The sequence below is a fragment of the Pseudophryne corroboree genome, chromosome 12 (genome assembly GCF_028390025.1).
Source record: "Pseudophryne corroboree isolate aPseCor3 chromosome 12, aPseCor3.hap2, whole genome shotgun sequence".
Classification (NCBI taxonomy): domain Eukaryota; kingdom Metazoa; phylum Chordata; class Amphibia; order Anura; family Myobatrachidae; genus Pseudophryne; species Pseudophryne corroboree.
In genome coordinates, this window is record NC_086455.1 from 72534653 (window position 1) to 72557064 (window position 22412).

The 22412-nt window shown below is 49.0% G+C and overlaps 1 protein-coding gene across 5 annotated transcripts in view; it reads right to left on the bottom strand.

The window, feature by feature from the left end:
* Positions 1 to 22412, bottom strand: part of SPTBN5 (spectrin beta, non-erythrocytic 5) — a 704607-nt gene that overhangs the window by 550675 nt on the left and 131520 nt on the right. For all 5 annotated transcript variants that reach the window (XM_063947637.1, XM_063947638.1, XM_063947639.1 and 2 more), the window contains one exon: positions 17714 to 17942. In XM_063947637.1, coding sequence (XP_063803707.1) covers positions 17714 to 17942 — 229 coding nt within the window. The remainder of the gene's footprint in view (positions 1 to 17713; positions 17943 to 22412) is intronic.

Below are 22412 nucleotides of genomic sequence, written 5' to 3' on the forward strand. Positions count from 1 at the left end.
CTGAGCAAGAGGCACCTGTACTACAACTCCTGTATCCAAGAGGGTCTGTACCACCGAATGCAGGGTGTTTGCCTTTGTCTGGTCCGAAGGGACGTCTGTCTGGCAAAATCGATGAGGGGGTTGGTTTTTGAAGGATATGGCGTAACCTCGAGTGACGACTTCCCGTACTCAGGCATCTGAAGTGGTCTTCAACCATTCCTGGGTATACCCAAGAAGCCGTCCCCCCACCCTGGGATCCCCCAGGGGGAGGCCCGCCCCGTCATGCGGCAGGCTTAACGGTCTTGGAAGCTGGCTGACGGGCAGCCCAGGCTCTTTTGGGCTTCGGCTTACCAGGTTTGGAAGTGCGGGCCTGCTTGTGGTACGCCTGACCTTTTGCTTTACCTGAAGGACGAAAGGGGCGAAAGGACGTACCTTTAGCCTTCGACACAGAAGGAGCGGTATTTGGCAGACAGGCAGTTTTGGCAGTAGCCAAGTCAGCCACTATCTTATTTAAGTCCTCCCCAAACAGAATATCTCCCTTGAAAGGGAGTACCTCCAGGGTTTTTCTAGAGTCCAGATCCACAGACCAGGATCTCAGCCACAATATCCGGCGAGCCAGGACTGACGTAGTAGGGGCCTTGGGTGCTAGGATACCGGCATCAGAAGCTGCCTCTTTAATATATCGAGAAGCTGTGACAATATATGACAAGCATTGTCTAGCATGGTCAGAGGAGAGTTCAGCTTCTAATTCCAAGGCCCATGCTTCAATAGCCTCTGCAGCCCATGTAGCTGCACTAATGGGTCCTTGCGCAGCACCAGTGAGGGTGTAAATTACTTTTTTTTTTTTTTTTTAATTGAGTAATTTTTATTTTCTTTTTTTTTTTGCAAGGGAAACAATAAGAACATCGAAACAAAAGGGAAGAAAAAACAAAACAAAAACATACAAACATAAAGAACATACAAAGAATAAACAGATACAATCCGTGTCACAATGTAGTAAACATATCAATAAAAATTTTTGTGTTCATATCAATACATAAGGGTTTTGTGATCATTAATCTCTCATATAGTATTAACAGTCAGAGAGTTGAGCTGGAGCCGTCACAGCCGTAGCTAGACGGGAGGCGTTCCACCTGTTCCACTTATTGAGATAATGTGGCAGGGTCCCTCTAGACCTATGTGTAAACCTTTCGTGTCCAGACACCACGTTTACCAGAGCCCGCCAGTTGTATAGGCTAGGAGGGGAGACAGCAAACCAGTTACGCGCTATAATCACCTTCGCTAAGGTAGTCAAGCAAAGAACATATTTATAAAGTATCGGACAATAGGTTTCCTCTAAATCTAAGGCAAACATACACAATGTAGGAGAGAAAGGGGGTAACGTCGGTTCTGTAATTAATATGTCTGACCAAATTGCTTCCCAGAAAGCATACACAGTTGGGCATAACCATAATAAGTGCCAGAAATTAGCTCCAGAGGCACCACACCTCGGACATGCATCATTAGGCCGCAGCCCCGCTTTAAAAAGAGAAACTGGAGTTCTATACGACCTATGGAGAATAAAGAAGAAGACTTGTTGATATCTGATACATGGAGTAGTATACTTAAGAGAGCACAACACCTGGAGCCACTGGTCATCTTCAAGTGGACCTATGTCCTGCTCCCATTTAAGTTTAAGCGGGTCAAAGACATTGGGGCAAATGTGATCATTAAGGCTAGCATATAAAGTGGAAACCTGATGTCTCGTTCCCAGGTTCACAACCAATTCTTTAATTGGCGAATTAGAAATGGTCGGAGACGAAACCCCAAATTGTGCCTGCACTGCATGACGGAGCTGTAGGTAACGATAAAAGGATTTATTGGATATACCAAGCTCCTCTTGCAGTTGCGCAAAAGATTTGAAAACACCAGTATCATATAGCTGTGAAATTGTTATAAGGCCCGCGCCAATCCATATATTGTCTTGTGTGAGATGCAATAGCTCCCTATATGTAGTGTTAAACCAAAGGGGTGTATCGGGATCTGTAGCGCTCCAGTCATAAAAAGAGTGAGCCAGTCGCCACACAAGTAGCGACTGACGGAGTAGAGGGGGAAGACCAGCAGTAGAAGAGGCTGAAAGAAGGAACTGAACAGGGGAGAAGTGAGACCCCACACACTCGGCAAAGAATCTCATAAACGTGGGACTATCCCTATTTAAAATCCAATTCGATAAATGTACAAGTTGGGCAGCCAGATAATAAGCTCGCAGATTAGGAAAACCCAATCCTCCAGCAGATTTAGCCTTAACTAGAGCTCTCAGGGCAACCCTAGGCGTCTTGTTACCCCAAACAAATGAAGAGGGTAAACTATCAATGCCAGAGAATACCTTCTTAGGAATATAAACAGGGGAATGTTGTAATAGGTAAAGAAATTTTGGTTGGATCACCATTTTAATTAAGTTAATGCGACCCGTAACAGTAAGGGGAAGCTTCTTCCATATATGGACCCGACGCTTCAAATCCTCCATGACCTGGTCTATGTTATGATGTACAAAAGTTGTGACATCAGGAGTGATCCAGACACCAAGATACTGAAAGCGGAGGGTCCACTGTAGTGAGCAAACAATAGGTAACGGGTCAGGGATAATACCAGATAAGGGGAGGACATGAGATTTATTCCAATTGATAGACAAGCCAGAATAGAAGCCAAATGTGTCAACAATATTCAGCAGGGAGGTCAGGGAAGCATCGGCATCATTGAGAAACAGGAGCATATCATCAGCGTACAATGCGATAACATCCTCATGTCCATCAATAGTAATGCCCCTAACAGCAGGGGTCAATCTGACAAAGCTCGCCAGTGGTTCTATAGCTAGGGCAAAGAGGGCAGGGGACAACGGGCAGCCCTGTCTAGTTCCACGATATAAAGCGAAGGGGGACGTAACAAAACCATTGACAGATAGACGAGCCATAGGAGAGGAGTAGAGCAACTGCAACCATCGTATAAATTTGGGGCCAAAAGCAAATTTTCTAAGGACTTCCCACAGGTAATCCCATTCCACGGAGTCGAATGCCTTAGCGGCGTCCAAGGAAACCACCACGGAATCCGATCCCGATTGATCCCCCCTCTGCAGATGACAAAACAGCCGCCTCAAGTTTTGTAGGGTAGACTTGCCTGGCATAAACCCCGTCTGGTTATCATGAATAATCGATGCTATAACAGTATTAAGTCGAATCGCCAAAATCTTGGCCAAAATTTTTACATCAGTGGATAGCAATGATATTGGGCGGTAGGAGTCTGGGACCGTAGGGTCTTTACCCGGCTTAAGGATCACTACAATAAGAGCTTCCGACATGGAAGGAGGCAAGCAGCCACCCTCCAGGAGAGCGTTAAAAAGATTTAGAAGGTAAGGGCCAAAATATTCACTATACTGTTTATAGACCTCAACAGGTATGCCGTCACTACCCGGGGCTTTCTTATTGGGGAAGGAGGCAATAGCCGCCTCAACCTCCTCAACAGAGATACCACTATCGAGAAATTCAATAGCTTGTTGTGATAATTGGGGCAAATCAACACCAGAGAGGTACTGTTGTAATTAACCTGAGGTATAAGTGCTTCTAGAAGTGTATAGCGAGGAGTAAAAGGACTGGAAAACTTGGGCTATCTCAGGGGTAGTATAGACTATTGCTCCCTGGGGGTCACAAATCTTTTGAATGGATCCTCCAGCTCTCTCCTCCCGTGCCAGAAAAGCTAAATAACTACCACCTGTGTCCGACTGTGAATAGAGGGCATGCTGCGAGAAAAGCAATTTACGTTTGGATTTATCCAATAAGTGGTCAGACCAGGCCTTCCTCGCCATATCCCACCTGCAACGGTCACTAAGGGTTTTGGTACGAAGATAATCAGATTCACTTTGGGAACAGGCAAGCTCCAGGCGTGATTCCTCTTCTCTACCAGATTTCTTAACAGAAGCAATGCGCTGTATAAAGGAGCCCCTCATTGAAGCCTTAAATGCATCGTGCTTAATAAGTGGGTCTAAACAAGTCATATTATGTGTTTCGAAGTCCCTCCACTCATGAACCAGGGCGTCATGATCAGTCAGCAAGGTCAACCAAAAGGGGTTTAGCTTCCACACTTTGGCTCCACAGGCAGGTATCGTAACTAGGACCACCAGCAAGGGCGAGTGGTCCGAGATCCCTCTCTGTAAATATCGGACATCGACTATTCTAGGGGTGAGATCAGGGGAAACCAAGGCCAAATCTATCCTTGAAAAGGTATGGAAACTGGCTGAGTGGCAAGAGTATTGCAACTGCTGAGGGTGTCTTAGCCTCCAAACATCAACAAGCTCAAGTTCAGCAACCAGCCGTGCAAAAGGCGTAGGGGAAGGGGAAATAGAGGGTAAAGAAGGTGGACGTTCAGACCACCTATCCAAACCTCCATCCAAAACATTATTAAAGTCGCCTATGCAGAGGATCGGCGCTGAGGGAGAGGTAGCAATAAATGCCATAGCATGACGAAGTACCTCATTACTGTAAGGGGGGGGGACATAGACAGCAAGTATATGAAGAAGTGTGCGGTTAACATAAGCCCTAAGGAAGACATATCTACCATATTGGTCAATTTGACTATGGACCAAGTGACAGCTGACCGATTTCCTTATCAAAACCGAGACCCCTCGAGAATTCGTGGAAAAGGTAGAATGATATGACAGACCAACCCAAGGCCTCCTGAGAGCTAAGGTCCTAGTACCAGACAAATGGGTTTCAGAAAGACATATAATATCTGCTCTATACTTCTGTAGTTGAGACAAAACGAGAGCACGCTTAATGCGGTCATTCAGGCCCCTCACATTCCAGCCGAGTATGCGGAGCCCATCAATCCCTGTAGCCATGAAGAGAAGAAAGAAGGGACTGAAGGAGATTAAAATCAAGGTGAGAATACAGAGGAACAGAGGAGACGAAGCATCGAAGAGAATAGAGGCACACAGTAAAGAGGAACCTGCATTGGAGAAAAGGAAAAATCAAAAGGGCCTTGACGGCACCCCTCCAGCAAACAAATATGACATAGAGAAACCACAGAATATACACAGTGGAATACGGAATCACATGACAGTTCAAGAAAAAAAACAAAAAATGACACAGTGACACAGGCATTAATATACTAACAAGAACAAAAACAGACACAAAACAGCCCAACCATCCCCCACCCTGTATATCCATTAGAACCTAGATACACTTGGATCCCCAAAACAATCCTAACTAAAGCTAATAAAAAACCTAAAACAGCCCTGGGGTATAGAGACAAACTATACCTCTATAAAAAGCTATATCCTAGCATTCAGCTCCAAAAACTAAAAGAGCATCCCCGCTGCATAGACAATGAAAAAAGGTACATTGCTGTGAGAAGGAACCCAGCATATATTGTAACGCCTAAAAAAAAAAAAAAATAGCAAGAAAAAACTCTGAGGTATCAGAACACAATGGATAAACGACTAAGCAAACAATTGTCCTCAAGGAGGGGCATGAGGTATACGGTCCAGCCAGGCCTCCACTTCCTGAGGGGTGTTAAAGAAGTGTGTAGAGCCATCATGCACAACCCGTAAGCGCGCCGGAAACAACATGGAGTACTGCAGCTGTCGGTCACGAAGCCTCCTCTTCACGTGAAGAAACTGTGCACGGGTCTTTTGGACATCCACAGCGAAATCCGGATAAACTGATATAGTTTGGCTGTCAAATTTTAAAGGCCCCTGAGTGCGGGCCAGCCGGAGGACCGCATCCCGGTCTTTGTAGTGTAGAAAGCGGGCTATGAAAGTACGTGTAGGTGCACCCGGGGGAGGAGCCCTTGCGGGCAGACAATGTGCCCTTTCAACGGAGAACTGAGGACTAAAGTCAGCACGGTTAAACAATTGAAGGAGCCATTTCTCAAGGAATGATTCCGGAGAAGAGCCTTCCGCCCTCTCCGGGAGGCCAACAAAACGCACATTATTACGACGAAGTCTTCCTTCAATGTCAGACAGTTTCGCTTTTACTGCCGACATCTGGGTGGTGAGACTGGAAACCGTATCTTTAAGAGGGTTGGTGAGGTCTTCCAAATCAGAGATACGGTGCTCGGCTTCTCCCACCCTTTCACGTATTTTTTGCATATCATGCCTGATCAGGGTAATATCCACCTGCACCTGGCCGATTTTATCCATAACTCGCTGTTCAGACGTAGATATGGCCAGAAGAAGCTGTTGCGTTGACTGGGACGTGTCGTCAGGCTGAGGAGGGTTCCTGGAAGGTGAAGGAGGGGATGGGGGAGCAGCACCTCGGGAGGGTCGAGAGGAGGATGGAGAATCCCTCGCAAATCTTTCAAGCTTGGAAGCCGCAGCGGTATTGCCCCCACGAACCATAATGCAGACCAAGAGGAGTACAGTGGGCAGGTAAAAGCAGTATTAAAAAAATATATATATATATATATATTTTTATTTTTTTTATTTGCTTAGAGGTCAGGTGATGGAACACCCTCCACTATACTTTGGAGGTGTTCTAAATCAGAGATACAGTAAAGGAGAGTATACGGTAGCACAGTCCCCAAAGTAAAAAGTCACCAAATGGAAGACAGAGAATGTGCATTCACCAGATCCTGCAAGGATCTTAAGTTTCCCCTGACAGGACAGTGCAGGGAGTGCAGAGTCAGTACAGGCAGGCAGAGACTTCCAGCAGGCTCAGCTAATGGATTGCAGAGCCCCTCCAGAAAGTATGCAGCAGGTCTCCGCATACAGCGGTCTGCGGCCCGCCGAACACAGTGTGCAGGAGTACAGGGCAGTGGAGAGCAGGCGGGAGCAGAGGCAGCGGGTATCGCGCTGGAGAGGAGCTCCGGAGTAGCGCGCTGTCAGCCTCCGTTCACAAGCCCCAAGATGGCGCTGCACTTCCGGTCAGACGGAGCCAGGGAGACCGAGCGGCGCAGACCTCAATGAGTCCAGCGGCAGCACCAGGCAAGGTAACCCGCCGGGAGACCACTCAAAACGGGCAGGAGAGGATGTCAGGCAGGGTGAGCAGGGTCAGGGACTTTCAGCAGCGGGGAAGCCAGGATAAACGGAGGATGTTAGACGGAGCTCTCTCAACTAGCTCCTTACAGCATGCTCGGCCAAGCCACGCCCCCGGGTGTAAATTACTTTTAGACAACTCTCCACACGTTTATCCGTAGGCTCTTTTAGAGATGTGACGGTAGTGACAGGTAGAGCTGAGGAAACCACTATCCTAGCCACATGTGAGTCCACTGGAGGAGGCGTTTCCCAATTCTTAGACAGCTCTGGCGCGAGGGGATAGCGAGCCAGCATCTTCTTTTGAGGAACAAACTTCGTACCCGGGTTTTCCTAGGGTTCCTGACGTATATCCACTAGGTGGTCAGAGTGAGGTAAAACTTGTTTAACCACCTTCTGACGCTTGAACTATCTGGTTTCTTAGGAGGGACGGATGGCTCGGGATCATCCGTAATCTGTAACATCAACTTAATAGCCTCCAAAAGATCAGGAACATCCACATGTGAACTACCCTCCCCATCAGCCGTATCTGAGTCAGAACCTGTGGGGTCAGTGTACGTGCCGTCTTCATCAGATGAGGTGTCAGTGACGGGATCAGTACTAAATGCCGCTGGACGGGATCCCGGCGGTCGAAATACAGACGCCGGAATCCCGACCACACAATCCCGACAGGGGTGGCGAGCGGAACGCGCCCCCTTGCGGGCTCGCTTCACTCACCACGCTTCAGGCATGGTGCCTCACGACGCACGGCACACTATTATATTCTCCCTCTATGAGTGTCGTGGACACCCATGGAGGGAGAATATGTCGGGATTGTGCTGGTCGGGATTCCAGCATCGGTATTTTGACCGTCGGGATCCCGTCCAGAGGGATCTTGACCGCCTTCCTCAGTGACAGCAGTGGATTGTGAGGAGACAAGCGCTTGCTTAGAGGACCCCATGGACTTAGGCGAGCGTTGGTCAAACTTTTTAATAGTCAAGGACTGGTTCAACTTCTTCAATTGAGCAGATAAATTGTCCGCCCACGGCGGGTTAGCTGCAGGGACCACATACGGGTGTACCGGCCTTGGGGGTCCCATAGGGGTGTTAGTTTATGAACTAGCGTATGCAGAAGTGTGGAAAAAGCGTCCCACGGTGGGTCAGAATGTGCCTCCGTTGTGTCACGGCGCCGCGGTCTTCTAACTTACCTCTCCGGGCGCGCTGGGTTTCCGTGCGGCCGTCCTCGCTGGCGGGTCCCGGCGTCCGGCGCTCCGTCTAGCAGGCTTCCACGTCCGACGTCCTCGGGAGCTGCGGGTGACGTCATCGGCCCGTCCTCCAATCAGGCCCTGGCGGGAAGTTTAAATTCAGACGCCGGGCAGTGCTCCGGCGCCTGAGTATCATCGTGCTACTGTACCTGTGATCTCCAGTGCTCCGTGCCTCCAGCACATCCGTGCCTCCAAGCAACTCCATGCCTCCAGCACCTCCGTGCCTCCAGCACCTCCGTGCCTCCAAGCACCTCCGTGCCTCCAGCACCTCCGTGCCTCCAAGCACCTCCGTGCCTTCAGCACCTCCATGCCTCCAGCACATCCGTGCCTCCAAGCACCTCCGTGCCTCCAAGCACCTCCGTGCCTCCAAGCACCTCCGTGCCTCCAGCACCTCCAAGCACCTCCGTGCCTCCAGCACTTCCGTGCCTCCAAGCACCTCCGTGCCTCAAGCACCTCCGTGCCTCCAAGCACCTTCGTACCTCCGTGCCTCCAAGCACCTCCGTGCCTCCAGCACCTTCGTGATTTACCAGCACCTGTCAAGTTCTCTCTTTCAGGAGACCTTCAGCGTCCGCACGTGCCTCCTGTCCGCCGATCAGATCCTGCATGAGGAAGACTTACATCCGGCCATCTCTGCTGCGGCCCAGTTGCGGTTCCACTTCCCGGTCATCGGAAGAAACCCCGAGTCCACAACCTCCTCAAACCAGGTCAGTGATAGTATACTCAGGCCCCATGGACCCGGGGAATCGGAACACGGACTCAAGTGCCATCCAGGACCTGGCTTCTCGTGTACAAAGTCAGGAAGCGGCACAAGGTCAGGTGATGCAGTACCTCCAGGAGTTGTCCGGACGTCTGGATCAGATTCAGGTGTCTCTAGCCTCAGTAATTCCGGAACCAGTTCCGGTAGCTGCACCACTTGCCACCTCCAGCAATGTCCAACCATCGGCCGGTGCCACTCCGCGCCTTCAGCTGCCTACGCCATCCCGTTACAATGGGAATCCTAATAATTGTCGTGGTTTCTTAAACCAATGCGAGGTACATTTTGAGCTACTAGCTCACAACTTTCCTATGGACCGGTCCAAGGTAGCATATATTATTTCTCTGCTGGAAGGATCTGCCTTGGACTGGGTGTCTCCATTATGGGAACGTTCTGATTCACTGGTTTCCAATTACTCCGAATTCATCACGTCTTTTCGACGAATTTTTGACGAGCCCGGCAGGATGACCTCGGCCTCTTCTGACTTACTCCGCATCCGTCAAGGCTCCCGATCCGTGGGTCAGTATGTGGTTCATTTCCAAACCATTGCCTCTGAACTTCGTTGGAATAATGAGCCTCTGCGAGCTGCTTTCTGGAACGGTCTTTCTGATCGCCTGAAGGACGAGTTGGTCACTCGAGAGCTTCCGGATTTTTTAGAGGAATTGATCTCCCTCTGTGTCAAGGTAGATCTCCGGATGCAGGAACGTGGAGGAGAACGTAGTCGATCGGATCGTTCTAGGCTCCGGATTCCTCCTGCAAGGCAAGCGGTGGGTCCAAGTCCAGACGAACCCATGCAGATTAACCGATCCCGATTGTCCCCGGAGGAGCGGCAACGTCGTCATGAGGGTAAGCTCTGCCTGTACTGCGGAGCTGCGGGTCACTTCATCAAGTCCTGCAAATCCCGTCTGGGAAACGAGAAGGCCTAGCTTGTTCCGGAGGAGTCAAGTTGGGGGTTACGACAAAATCTTCTCCCACTTCGGACTGTTTGCTTCCTGTAAAGTTAATCACCAAGGCCACTTCCAAGTCTTTTGAAGCCCTGTTGGACTCTGGAGCTGCGGGGAATTTCGTTTCTTCCCTCTGTGTTCAAAGCCTGAATTTGGAAGTACGGTCCATCGAACGGCCTATTTCCTTGACAGCCATCAATGGTACTAGGATATCCAAGGGTATCATAACAGAACGCACGGTTCCAGTTAAACTACAGGTCGGGGCTCTACATCAAGAATATTTGGAGTTCCTGGTGATCCCGGAAATGCATCATGATCTGGTTCTCGGAATACCTTGGCTCAAAAGTCAAAATCCTCATATCGATTGGAAGACCGCACAGGTTCGGTCTTGGGGTTCTTTTTGTCACGTTAACTGTCTCACCCCTGTTTGTCCGCTTCGTGTTTCTTCTAAGGCGGAGGAGGAACCTATTCCAGAGGCATACCAAGAATTTAGAGATGTGTTTTCGGAACAAGCAGCCGACCAGTTACCACCCCATAGAGCTTGGGACTGCCCCATTGACCTTATCCCTGGAAAAATGCCGCCTCGGGGTCACATTTATCCTCTGCCCCTCCCAGAGACACAGGCTATGTCTGACTATATCAAAACCAATCTTCACAAGGGATTCATCCGCCCCTCTACTTCCCCGGCTGGAGCGGGCTTTTTCTTCGTGAAAAAAAAGGACGGAGGGTTAAGACCATGTATCGACTACCGCGGCTTAAATGATATTACCATCAAAAATAAATACCCCTTGCCTCTAATCACAGAGCTATTTGATAGAGTTCGTGGTGCCCATGTTTTTTCCAAGCTCGATTTAAGGGGGGCCTATAACCTTATACACATCAGAGAGGGAGATGATTGGAAGACCGCCTTCAATACCCGGGATGGGCATTATGAGTACCTGGTGATGCCGTTCGGTCTTAGCAATGCTCCTGCTGTCTTCCAGGGATTCATCAACGAAATATTCCGAGACATGTTATACCTAAGTGTCGTGTTGTTTTGGATGACATCCTGATTTTTTTCAAAAGACCTTGCTGAACACAGAATACAAGTCAAAGAGGTACTCCGCCGTCTAAGTGAGAATCATCTCTATGCCAAGATGTCCAAGTGTACTTTTGAAGTAACATCAATACCGTTCCTCGGTTATATTATCTCGGGGACGGAGCTTCGCATGGATCCGGAGAAACTCTCTGCCATTCGGGACTGGGCACAGCCACTCTCCTTGAAAGCAATACAAAGGTTCCTGGGTTTTGCAAACTATTATAGAAAGTTCATTAGAGGTTTCTCCACCATTGTTGCACCCATTACCGCCCTAACGAGAAAGGGTTCCAACCCGGGGTTGTGGGTCCCGAAGCCATAGAGGCCTTTTCCCACTTGAAATCAGCTTTTATGTCCGCTCCAGTACTCCAACAACCAAATTTCGAGGAACCTTTCTTCCTAGAAGTCGACGCATCCTCGGTCGGAGTTGGAGCCGTTCTCTCTCAGTATGCCTCAGATAAGAAATTACATCCGTGCGGCTTTCACTCTCGTAAATTCTCTCCAGCTGAATGGAATTACACTATTGGAGACCAGGAACTCTTGGCGATTAAATCTGCCTTGGAAGAGTGGAGATATCTCTTAGAGGGGGCCAAACATGTGACTACCATTTACACTGATCACAAAAATTTGTTGTATATCAAAACCGCACAGTGCTTGAATCCTCGCCAAGCTAGATGGGCACTCTTCTTCACTCGATTTTCTTTCGTTATCAAATACCGAGCCGGGACTTTCAATACCAAAGCGGATGCACTGTCCCGTTCACAAACTCCCACAGATGATGAGGATTCCTTTGAACGGAGTTTAATTCTAAATCCAATTTCTGTCTCTGCTGCCTCGACTACTCCAGGCCCTCTTCCTGGAAGAATGTCCGTACCGGTCAAATTCCGGTCGAGGATACTTCAGTGGGCCCATATCCCCAAATTCTCCGGTCATCCCGGCGCCCAGAAGATGTACAAGTTTCTGCAAAGATCTTACTGGTGGGACTCCATGAGGAAGGATGTACAGGATTACGTTAATTCCTGTCCCCAGTGTACACAGCATAAATCTCCCCGTTTACCTCCTGCTGGGTTGCTTCGTCCTCTGTCCATTCCTTTGAAACCCTGGACTCATATTTCCATGGACTTCATCACTGACTTACCCCATTCCAAGGGTTGCAACACTGTTTGGGTAATCGTCGACCGTTTTTCGAAGATGGCACACTTCGTTCCTTTGACTGGTCTACCAACAGCCCCGAAACTAGCTCTACTGTTCATCCAAGAACATTTTCGGTTGCATGGGTTGCCACAGGAAATAGTCTCTGATCGTGGGGTACAGTTCACCGCAAGGTTTTGGAAAGCCCTCTGTTCGACTCTACAGATTAAACTTAAGTTTTCCTCCGCTTATCATCCCCAAACGAATGGACAAATGGAACGAGTCAATCAAGATCTAGAGACTTTCCTCCGTCTTTATCTCTCCCCTTCACAGGACAACTGGGTGGAGTTGTTACCTTGGGCGGAGTTTGCCCATAATCATTTGTTTCATTCTTCCACTGGTGAATCTCCATTTTTCAACAACTATGGGTTCCATCCACGTGTTCCAGAATTACCAAGCTTTCCGATGGAAGAGGTTCCAGCCGTAACGTCCACTCTACTACACTTCAGACAAATTTGGAGTAAGGTTCATGCTAATCTTAAGAAGGTTTCAGTCCGGTACAAGTTCTTTGCGGATAAGAAACGGCGAGCCGCTCCACAATACAAGGTTGGCGACAGGGTATGGCTGTCCACACGTAATCTCCGGTTGAAGGTGCCCACCATGAAGTTTGCTCCAAGATTCATCGGTCCTTACCCTGTGCTACAAGTCCTGAATCCTGTGGTCTGCAAGCTGGGTTTACCTTCGCACCTACGTATACTGAACGCCTTCCATGTTTCTCTTCTTCGTCCTCTCGTCCTTAATCGTTTCCATTCAAAGACCTCTAGCCCCACCTCAGTGGAGACTGAAACAGGAACAGACTTCGAGATCAAAAATATTCTAGACTCGCGTTACCTTCACAAGAATCTGCAATATCTGGTGGGATGGAAAGGATATGGTCCTGAGGAGAGAAGTTGGATAAAGGCTTCTGAGGTCTCGGCTCCTCGACTAGTCCGGATCTTCCATGCTAGACATCCTACGAAGCCAGGAAAGTGTCCATGGGCCACTCCTAGAGGAGGGGGTACTGTCATGGCGCCGCGGTCTTCGTACTTACCTCTCCGGGCGCGCTGGGTTTCCGTGCGGCCGTCCTCGCTGGCAGGTCCCGGCGTCCGGCGCTCCGTCTAGTAGGCCTCCACGTCCGACGTCCTTGGGAGCTGCGGGTGACGTCATCGGCCCGTCCTCCAATCAGGCACTGGCGTGAAGTTTAAATTCGGACGCCGGGCAGTGCCTGAGTATCATCGTGCTACTGGTGATCTCCAGTGCTCGGTGCCTCCAGCACATCCGTGCCTCCAAGCAACTCCGTGCCTCCAGCACCTCCGTGCCTCCAGCACCTCCGTGCCTCCAAGCACCTCCGTGCCTTCAGCACCTCCGTGCCTCCAGCACCTCCGTGCCTCCAAGCACCTCCGAGCCTCCAGCACCTACGTGCCTCCAAGCACCTCCGTGCCTCCAGCACCTCCGTGCCTCCAAGCACCTCCGTGCCCCCAGCACTTCCGTGCCTCCAAGCACCTCCGTGCCTCAAGCACGTCCGTGCCTCCAAGCACCTCCGTGCCTCCAGCACCTTCGTACCTCCGTGCCTCCAAGCACCTCCGTGCCTCCAGCACCTTCGTGATTTACCAGCACCTGTCAAGTTCTCTCTTTCAGGAGACCTTCAGCGTCCGCACGTGCCTCCTGTCCGCCGATCAGATCCTGCATGAGAAAGACTTACATCCGGCCATCTCTGCTGCGGCCCAGTTGCGGTTCCACTTCCCGGTCATCGGAAGAAACCCCGAGTCCACAACCTCCTCAAACTCAAACTGTCTAAAAAGGTAGGTAGAATACTTAAGTGTCATGTAAAGGCACAGCGCTGACAACCAGGTGGCTTTACATAGGAGGATTTGCCCAAGCAGTCCAAGGAACAGTGAAGCTGAGGGATAATGGCGCCGCAGACACTGACAAGGAGTGAGGGAGAGACAGATATGCAGCTCCAGGGCGGGAACACTTGCTGGAAATGGCGCGCTGGGGGAGGGGCTTCAGGTCTAAGCCCAATCCCCCTGCTGGCAAAACCACCAGGTACTGTGGGCGATATAAAAACCGGTTTAGAGAGAAAACCTCACCTGCGCTCATGCCCTGGTGATCTAGTGGGATCGCCTGTACTGCCACAGTGTCCACCGCCAGCTCGCACGTCCCGCCTCCCACTAATCGCACCGGATCGCGATAAAGACCGGGTCCCGCAAGCGGGACCCACTCACCACCTCCCGAAGTGCGGCCACGCGATCCTGGAGAGCCCCAGCCGTGTGTATCTAACGTGAAGAAAACCGGAGCCTCCGCTGTAGGTACCCGGCAACCAGGGCTTGGGAGTGTACAGCGCCGCTGGGGATAGCTGGAGCTGCAGCAGTGAATGTCTTCTGACATTTACCACCGCTGCTGCCCTTGAAGTCTTCACTTTTTCTTCATAAAAAGCTTTTCTTAGGGCTGCCTGGAGCGGGCCTGCTTACTGCAGCACCAACTTACAAAACTGAGCTCCTGTGCAGGGAGGCGGGGTTATAGAGGAGGCGGTGCTGTGCATTCTGGGAACAGTCAAAGCTTTGAACCTGTTGGTGCCTCGGATCAAGATCCTACTCTACACCCCATTGTCCAATCCTTGTGGAGCCCAGTGTACCCCGCAGCAGAAATCACGTCTTCCACGGATTTTCTCCAGTTTTCTAAATGAGACTCAGATTTATCCAATCTCTTACTTATATAATTCACACTATCACATAATTCTTTCACCCATTCAGGCTTGTGGTACGACGGCAGTGCCACCACATTGCATCCTTGTGTCCCTAAAATGGCTTCCTCAGGTGAAGAGCTCCCTGCCTCAGACATGTTACACACGTGCAAAATCACACCACAGACACTCCAGGGCTACTGGAGACAGACCCACAGTAAAATCTGTCAGAGGGACACAGAACTGAATTTGTCAGTCCACAACTCAGAGCCAAAATAACAAATCCCTGTGTATCGTATTTTATACACAGAGACCTTTCAAGCGCTTATATAATGCCAATAATAGGATTTAGCACCAAAATAATACACCCCCCCTTTTTGCACCCTGATACTTGGTCATATCTGGAGAGGAGGATCAGCGTGTCTTCCCCTGCTGTTTGCTGGGCGGAAATGGCGCTGAGAAGTGTGCTGCCTGCCTGAGGAAGAAGCTCCGCCCCCTGTGTATATGGCTCTGTGTATATGGAGAGCATGCTCGCGCAGCGTTCCCGCTCGCTGCGCGGTACCTTAAGCCGTCACGATGACCGGAGGTCCCTCTCTGCAGATCTCCTGTAACACTACTCACTAGTCTTCTGACTTCTGGCTATGTTAGGGGGGTGACGGCGTGCTGTGGGAGTGAGCACATAGCCGCAGCTAGTGTTCAGTACCCTTCAGGAGCTAATGGTGTCTTGTCAGCAGAAGCAGTGCCATGAAACTATATAGGAAGTTGGTTCCTACTTCTTCCCCCTAAGTCCCACGAAGCAGGGAGACTGTTGCCAGCAGTCTCCCTGTAAAATAAAAAACCTAAACAAAGTCTTTTAGTAGAACTCTGTAGAGCTCCACTAGCGTGTGACCAGTCTGCCTGGGCACATTTTCTAAACTGAGGTCTGGAGGAGGGGCATAGAGGGAGGAGCCAGTTCACACTCTGGAAAAGTCTTAAAGTGCCCATGGCTCCTGCGGAACCGTTTATACCCCATGGTACTGAAGTGGACCCCAGCATCTTCTAGGACGTATGAGAAAAGGGGTATTAGATGGAAGCACAGATCCTCTCGACTTAAGGATATTAGTTTCCTCTGAACCCTGAACTGTAGATTCCTGTACAGGCATCAAGTATCCTCCATTGCTGCCATGTTCTTTTAAGCAAGGGACCTTAGCTGGTTCCTTCTCATAGATTTCCTTGATTGTCTTAAGATGTGGAATTTTCCACTCTGTAGTAATTTTACACAGTAATAAGTAACCATGGGTTCAGTCAGGGCTGCATACTTTTCATTTATATTATACAGATGGGATGCAGTTTGTTTGGGATAATTAGGAGCTATAGCCACACGGTTTGTATGGAGCAATGGAAAATTGTGTCAAGTAACAGTGATTGCTGTTTTTATTTTTGTATTTATGTTTGTGTTCCTATGATGTAGAAAAAAGCTCTCCTATTGGTTGGAGCATGGATAAACACACGTACGTACAAGAAAACTTATATTGCTATAAAATATGCCCAAAAAAAAAGAAAAAGATTTGCGTGTGAATAGCTGTCATTTTTCATTTCAGGAGAATTTTTTTTTTTGCTAATGGAATATATCCCATTCTGTGGTGCCTGCTTATCACTGACATTGTGCCTGATTTAGAGTTGTACCCAAACCTGATTTGTTTGCATTTGAGTGATTATGGGCTGACTGCATATGCATCTGAGTTGCACTGCACATGTGCCGCAATGGTATTGCCACCCACAGCGGTTGCAGAGAGGTTTTATTTGCAAAGGGATTGACAGTCAGGTGCTGTTTATGGATGGTAGCAGGGAGTGGCAGTGGCGTTGGGAGGGGGGGGGGGGGGGGAATGCTGGTCTTAAATACCCATGCCTGAGCTTATAGGAGAGGCCTGGGTTTGTGCCCCCCCCCCCCCCCTTCCTCTGCGAGTATACTTACTTTAATCTGAGTGGTGCGGTGGAGGAGAAGGGTCCCTTCTCCACCACAGCACCATCTTCTCATTGACCTCTTTAGGAAGAGTCTTTGCTCTCTAGTGCATGTTCGCCTCCTTCCAGAATATCACTGGGAAGAGGACGCTGAACAAGGAGGAGAGACCCACTTCCTGGAGCAAGCATGGTAAGTGGGTATTGCACCCTCCACCCATCTGAACTACGCCCCTGTTTAGACCATGCTGCCTACAGTACCCAGGCCCAGCTATGCGCTCTATGGCCCTGGGGAGTGGTGGTAAAAACGCAAGGTAAATCTGGGCCGTTTTTGGGGCGTGTCTGAGCCTGGGACAAAACGTCTTCGGTGTCTGACTTCCTGCCGACATGCTGCGCAACCATTGGGCCACTCTGAAGATTGATAATCTACTCATCTGCGACCGACACTGAGGCATCTATATCATTTTGCGCAGTTGCTGGGAACATATCGGTAGCTGTGGTGCCATTAGCGCACAACACTGATTAGGCTCATTTTAAAGCTGTCTATAATAGTGTAACCATTATTATTTCATTTTAATTTAAATCGTTTTGTGTCCTATGCCATTTCCTGTAGTGGTATGGCTTCACACAGACCCATTCAGTGCCAACTTGTATAACGCCAGATTGAAATGCACCACTGACTCAAGCCACTTATACAAAGTCTATTACATGCAAGGATTCCACTTACAGTTATTACATTGCTCAGCAAAACAATTCACTTGCACAAACATATACATGTGTAACTGTGAAGAATGCAGTTTATCTGCACACATAACCCAGTAACCCTCTTCTCACTATCCCACTAGAGTACATACTAGATATTATGCCATCGATTCCTGCAGATATTAGGTTTATGGACAGAGAATGTAGAGGTGTTTTACTTACATTCCCAATCCTCTTCTGTACAGTCTGGCCTTGTTTCATTTTGGAGAAATAATGGTAATAAAGAGACACATATGTCATGATGGACCTCTCATCCGGCTGTGGAATCACCACGTCTTCAGCATCCAGGAGTTTGGAGATACCCAGCTTTGTGTCTGCCACAGTGAAGGCATTATTCAAGTTGTACAAGGCATGGGTTCGCTTCAGGGAGTGGTAGTCAATGAGATCAGGCCTGTTATACAGAACAAATGTTAAAGCCTGGCACTAGATGTGGGTTCTATATACATTTTAAACATGATTTGGATAGGCATGTGAATATCCTTACAAAGAGCCAAGGATCAAATAGGGTTTAGGTTACCAAAAGGTAAACAAAAGGGGCAGATTAGGTGGGCCAAGTGGTTCTTCTTATCTGTCATCAAATTCTATGTTTCCATACATACTTTTCTAGATTTGAAAAGATGCCCGAGATCTAGTTTGCGGTTAGGCAGGTGGTCTGCATTGTTGAGCAACTATCTATACAGATACTGGACATTGTGCCAACCAAGCATGACATGGCCACAGAGCATGATCACAATAAAAATATATTACTCTTTACCAGTGGTTCCCAAACTCGGTCCTAAAGGACCCCCAACAGTTCAAGTTCTCCAGGTCTCCTCACAAAAACACAGGTGAAATAATTAGCTCCACCTGTGGATGTTCTAAAATGTGTCAGATATGGGGGGTGATTCAGACCTGATCGCTAGCAGGCTATTTTTTGCACTGAAGCGATCAGGTAGTCGCCGCCTACAGGGGAGGGGGTAATCGCTGTGCAGTGGTACGAAAGCTTGTGCAGAGAGCTCTGCACAGCTCAGGACTTACTCAGTCGCTGCAATGATCCTGGACGGAGCTGACGTCAGGAACCCTCCCTGGAAACGTCCTGGCACGCATGCGTTTTCCTGGACACTCCCTGAAAATGGTGAGTTGCCGCCCACGAACGCCTTCTTCCTGTCAATCTTCTTGCGATCGCCGCTGCGATTGCTTTTTTCGTAGAATCCGTCACTGGCCAGCGACACGCATGCGCTGTTCAGACCCGATCGCACGGCTGCAAAAGAAGGTAGCTTGCGATCGGGTCTGAATGACCCGCATGAACTGTTAAATACCAAGTTTCGGAACCACTTCTCTCTACAAACATAGGGGGTAATTCGGACTTGATCGTAGCAGCAAATTTGTTAGCAGTTGGGCAAAACCATGGGGGTCATTCCGAGTTGATCGCTCGCTAGCAGTTTTTAGCAGCCGTGCAAACGCTATGCCGCCGCCCACTGGGAGTGTATTTTAGCTTAGCAGGAGTGCGAACGGTTGTATCGCAGTGCGCCTGCAAAAACATTTTGTGTAGTTTCAGAGTAGTTCAAAACCTACTCAGCGCTTGTGATCACTTCAGACTATTCAGTTCCGGATTTGACGTCACACACCCGCCCAGCGTTCGCCCAGCCACGCCTGCTTTTTCCCTGGCACGCCTGCGTTTTTCTGAACACTCCCTGAAAACGGTCAGGTGCCACCCAGAAACGCCCACTTCATGTCAATCACTCTGCGGCAACCAGTGTGACTGAAATGCATCACCAGACCCTGTGCAAAACTGCATCGTTCGTTGTGCCCGTACGTCGCGCGTGCGCATTGCACCGCATACGCATGCACAGAACTGCCATTTTTTAGCCTGGTCGCTGCGCTGCAAACAAATGCAGCTAGCGATCAACTCGGAATGACCATCCATGTGCACTGCAGGGTGGGCAGATATAACATGTGCAGAGAGAGTTAGATTTGGGTGGGGTGTGTTCAAACTGAAATCTAAATTGCAGTGTAAAGATAAAGCAGCAAGTATTTACCCTGCACAGAAACAAAATAACCCACCCAACTCTAACTCTCTCTGCACATGTTATATCTGCCCCCTGCAGTGCACATGGGCCCTTATTCCGAGTTGTTCGCTCGCAAGCTGCTTTTAGCAGCTTTGCACACGCTAAGCCGCCGCCTACTGGGAGTGAATCTTAGCTTATCAAAATTGCGAACGAAAGATTAGCAAAATAGCGAATAGACACTTCTTAGCAGTTTCTGAGTAGCTCCACACTTACTCGGCATCTGCGATCAGTTCAGTCCTTGTCGTTCCTGGTTTGACGTCACAAACACACCCAGCGTTCGCCCAGACACTCCTCCGTTTCTCCAGCCACTCCCGCGTTTTTCCCAGAAACGGTAGCGTTTTTTCGCACACACCCATAAAACGGCCTGTTTCCGCCCAGAAACACCCACTTCCTGTCAATCACATTATGATCACCAGAACGAAGAAAAAACCTCGTAATGCCGTGAGTAAAATACCTAACTGCATAGCAAATTTACTTGGCGCAGTCGCACTGCGGGCATTGCGCATGCGCATTAGCGACTAATCGCTCCGTTGCGAGAAAAAAAAACAGAGCGAACAACTCGGAATGACCCCCATGGTTCTGCCCAACTGCTAACAAATTTGCTGCTACGATCAGGTCTGAATTACCCCCATGGGTCACAGCACTTACCCAGCATCACCAATGGACAGAGTATGCAGTCAGCATATCGTTAGTTGGGATCCCGGCTGTCACAATACCGACGCCAGGATCCCGACAGGGCCACCATACCGCCACCGGTATACAGACGAGGTAGGTGATTCCCCCTCTATGGGTGTCCACGACACCCATAGAAGGAGAATAGATACTGACGTTCGGCATCCCGGGCAGCAAGATCTCATACCGATCCCATGGACAGTACCATAAATATAATTCCATTACCCTCTACAGACTTTTTGAAACATTGGGAGCAATTCAACTATCCCTTATTATTATTATTATTATTATTATTATTATTATAATAGTATGTATAAATAAAAAAAGATTTTGAAAAAGAATGAACTCTGGAGTAATCTCTCTCAATAAGATCATTAATGACTATTGCTAAAGAGGAATCGCAAGGAGGACTAGACATCTCTTCATTGAAATCTTACCTTCACAGTGGGTAGCCATTTATTTACACAGTAACACAACATTGATTGATTTTTCAGTACGTTATACAATATTATTTTTGAACTTTTCTATCTGATAAACTAGCACCCAGGGGTACTAATGGGGGGAAGTTATTTATTACCCAGACCTCTGTAGGGACCTGGGAGTGTATGTGTTACATAAATGTAGCATAATATACAGTAATCCGTTCATCTTGCTGCTTTTGCAAGAATATTCATGCCCCTAAAAAACGTCAACAGATTTGTCTGTATTACAAATTACATTTAGAAATTACACTTCCCCACCCTCTGTTACCTCATACAAACTAAAGATTTGTGGCTCGGTTCTCCAAAAATCCCAATCCATCCGAATTTTGTGGATCCTAACCAAACCAAAATCCAATCTGGATCTCCAGAGGTCCCAATCCGAACAGACAACAGAGGGGATAAAGCAGACTGCATCGCTGCAGCGATCGCAGTCTGAATTACTTTGTGGAGTGCGCGCGCGCAGCGGCCGCACTGCGCGTGCCCACCCCCGGAGCCCAGGGAGATGCAAACAGCATCTCACTGGCTGCGATTGCCCCTGCCTGATTGACAGGCAGAGGCAGTCGCGGGGCGGGAGGGGGCGTGCCAACAGAGTTAGAACTCTGTTGGCTGGGCGCAGTCCAAGGGAGGAGTGTCCGGACTGTTGGGGGGGGGGGGGGGGGGAGTAACAGACTGCAGCGACCCGGAACGCGGAGGGTAGCTCCCTGGCAGAGAGCTACTCGCCAGTTACAAAAGCATCGCTGCCATGCAATGCTTTTGTACCTGTGCGGGTGGGGTGGGGCCTGACATGCGGAGCAGACTAGCCTTGTGCTGGGCGCCCCCCCCCCCCCCCCGCATGTCAGAGTAAATGATCGCAGATGTACTAAATTTAGCACATCTACTATCAATTTTGAATTACCCCCAGAGTCCCAGTTCGGAATTTGGATTTTAGTTCCGAATTTCAAGTTTTGGATTGCAAAAAAACCTACATGATTTTAGCTGGTGTTATCGATTTATATCAGTCAATTTTTTAAACCAAACCAAAAACTTAATCTAATCCAGAACAATTGAGGGTGGTTTTGGCAAAACAAAAACATGATGATGAATTAGAGCCAAAACCTGGGGGTCTGTGGACATCTCTAACTGTCAATCTCTGTACAAAATCGCATTACAACCACTATCACAAGACCATCAGAACACCTGCGCAGTGAGACCCCTCTGAACGAAACCATGAGCCACTGAGCTCTAGACCAGAGGTTCTCAAACTCGGTCCTCGGGGGCACACACAGTGCATGTTTTGCAGGTCTCCTCACAGAATCGCAAGTGAAATAATTAGCTCCACCTGTGGACCTTTAAAAATGTGTCAGTGAGTAATTAATACACCTGTGCACCTGCTGGGTTTCCTGCAAAACATGCACTGTGTGTGCTCCCGAGGACCGAGTTTGAGAACCTCTGCTCTAGACTGTAGCTTATTCAAAGTGATAGTTGGCCTCTCTGTGGTTCCCTCAGAAGTCTCTTTCTGGGTCCAGGGGAGCGCACACCGCACAGCCTGCGTGCATTTTTTCAATACTTACCCTCCGGAGTACCCCGCCAGTGGAAGCAGTGCTGCATGAATCCCTGGGAAAATGGCATTGTGGCCATTTTCCAAAAGTAAAATGGCCACCATGCCATTTACCCAGATAC